General features: G+C 71.8%; 1 protein-coding gene across 1 annotated transcript in view; it reads left to right on the forward strand.

The window, feature by feature from the left end:
* KIAA1522 (KIAA1522 ortholog) overlaps nucleotides 1-255 on the forward strand; it is a 7,404-nt gene that overhangs the window by 5,290 nt on the left and 1,859 nt on the right. The window contains exon 7 of the mRNA XM_009284847.2: nucleotides 4-246. Coding sequence (XP_009283122.2) covers nucleotides 4-246 — 243 coding nt within the window. The remainder of the gene's footprint in view (nucleotides 1-3; nucleotides 247-255) is intronic.

Consider the following 255-nt stretch of genomic DNA (forward strand, 5'->3'; position numbering starts at 1 on the left):
GAGGCCGCACGAGGCGGCCCCGGGGTGACGGTGGTGCTGGGGGAGCCCCAGGCTCAGCCCAAGTGGAGCTGCCCGGATGGGTCTGACCGCACCATGTCCCCCTCCAGCGGCTACTCCAGTCAGAGCGGGACACCCACACTGCCCGCCAAGGGGCTGGGACCCCCATCCGTGTCCCCGGGCAGGGCTCAGCCCCAGAAGCCGGACCGGGTCTGCTCCCTGCAGTCGCCTGCACTCTCCGTGTCCTCTTCCCTCACC

This window comes from Aptenodytes forsteri, unplaced genomic scaffold, assembly GCF_000699145.1.
Source record: "Aptenodytes forsteri isolate BGI_AS27 unplaced genomic scaffold, ASM69914v1 Scaffold7, whole genome shotgun sequence".
NCBI lineage: Eukaryota > Metazoa > Chordata > Aves > Sphenisciformes > Spheniscidae > Aptenodytes > Aptenodytes forsteri.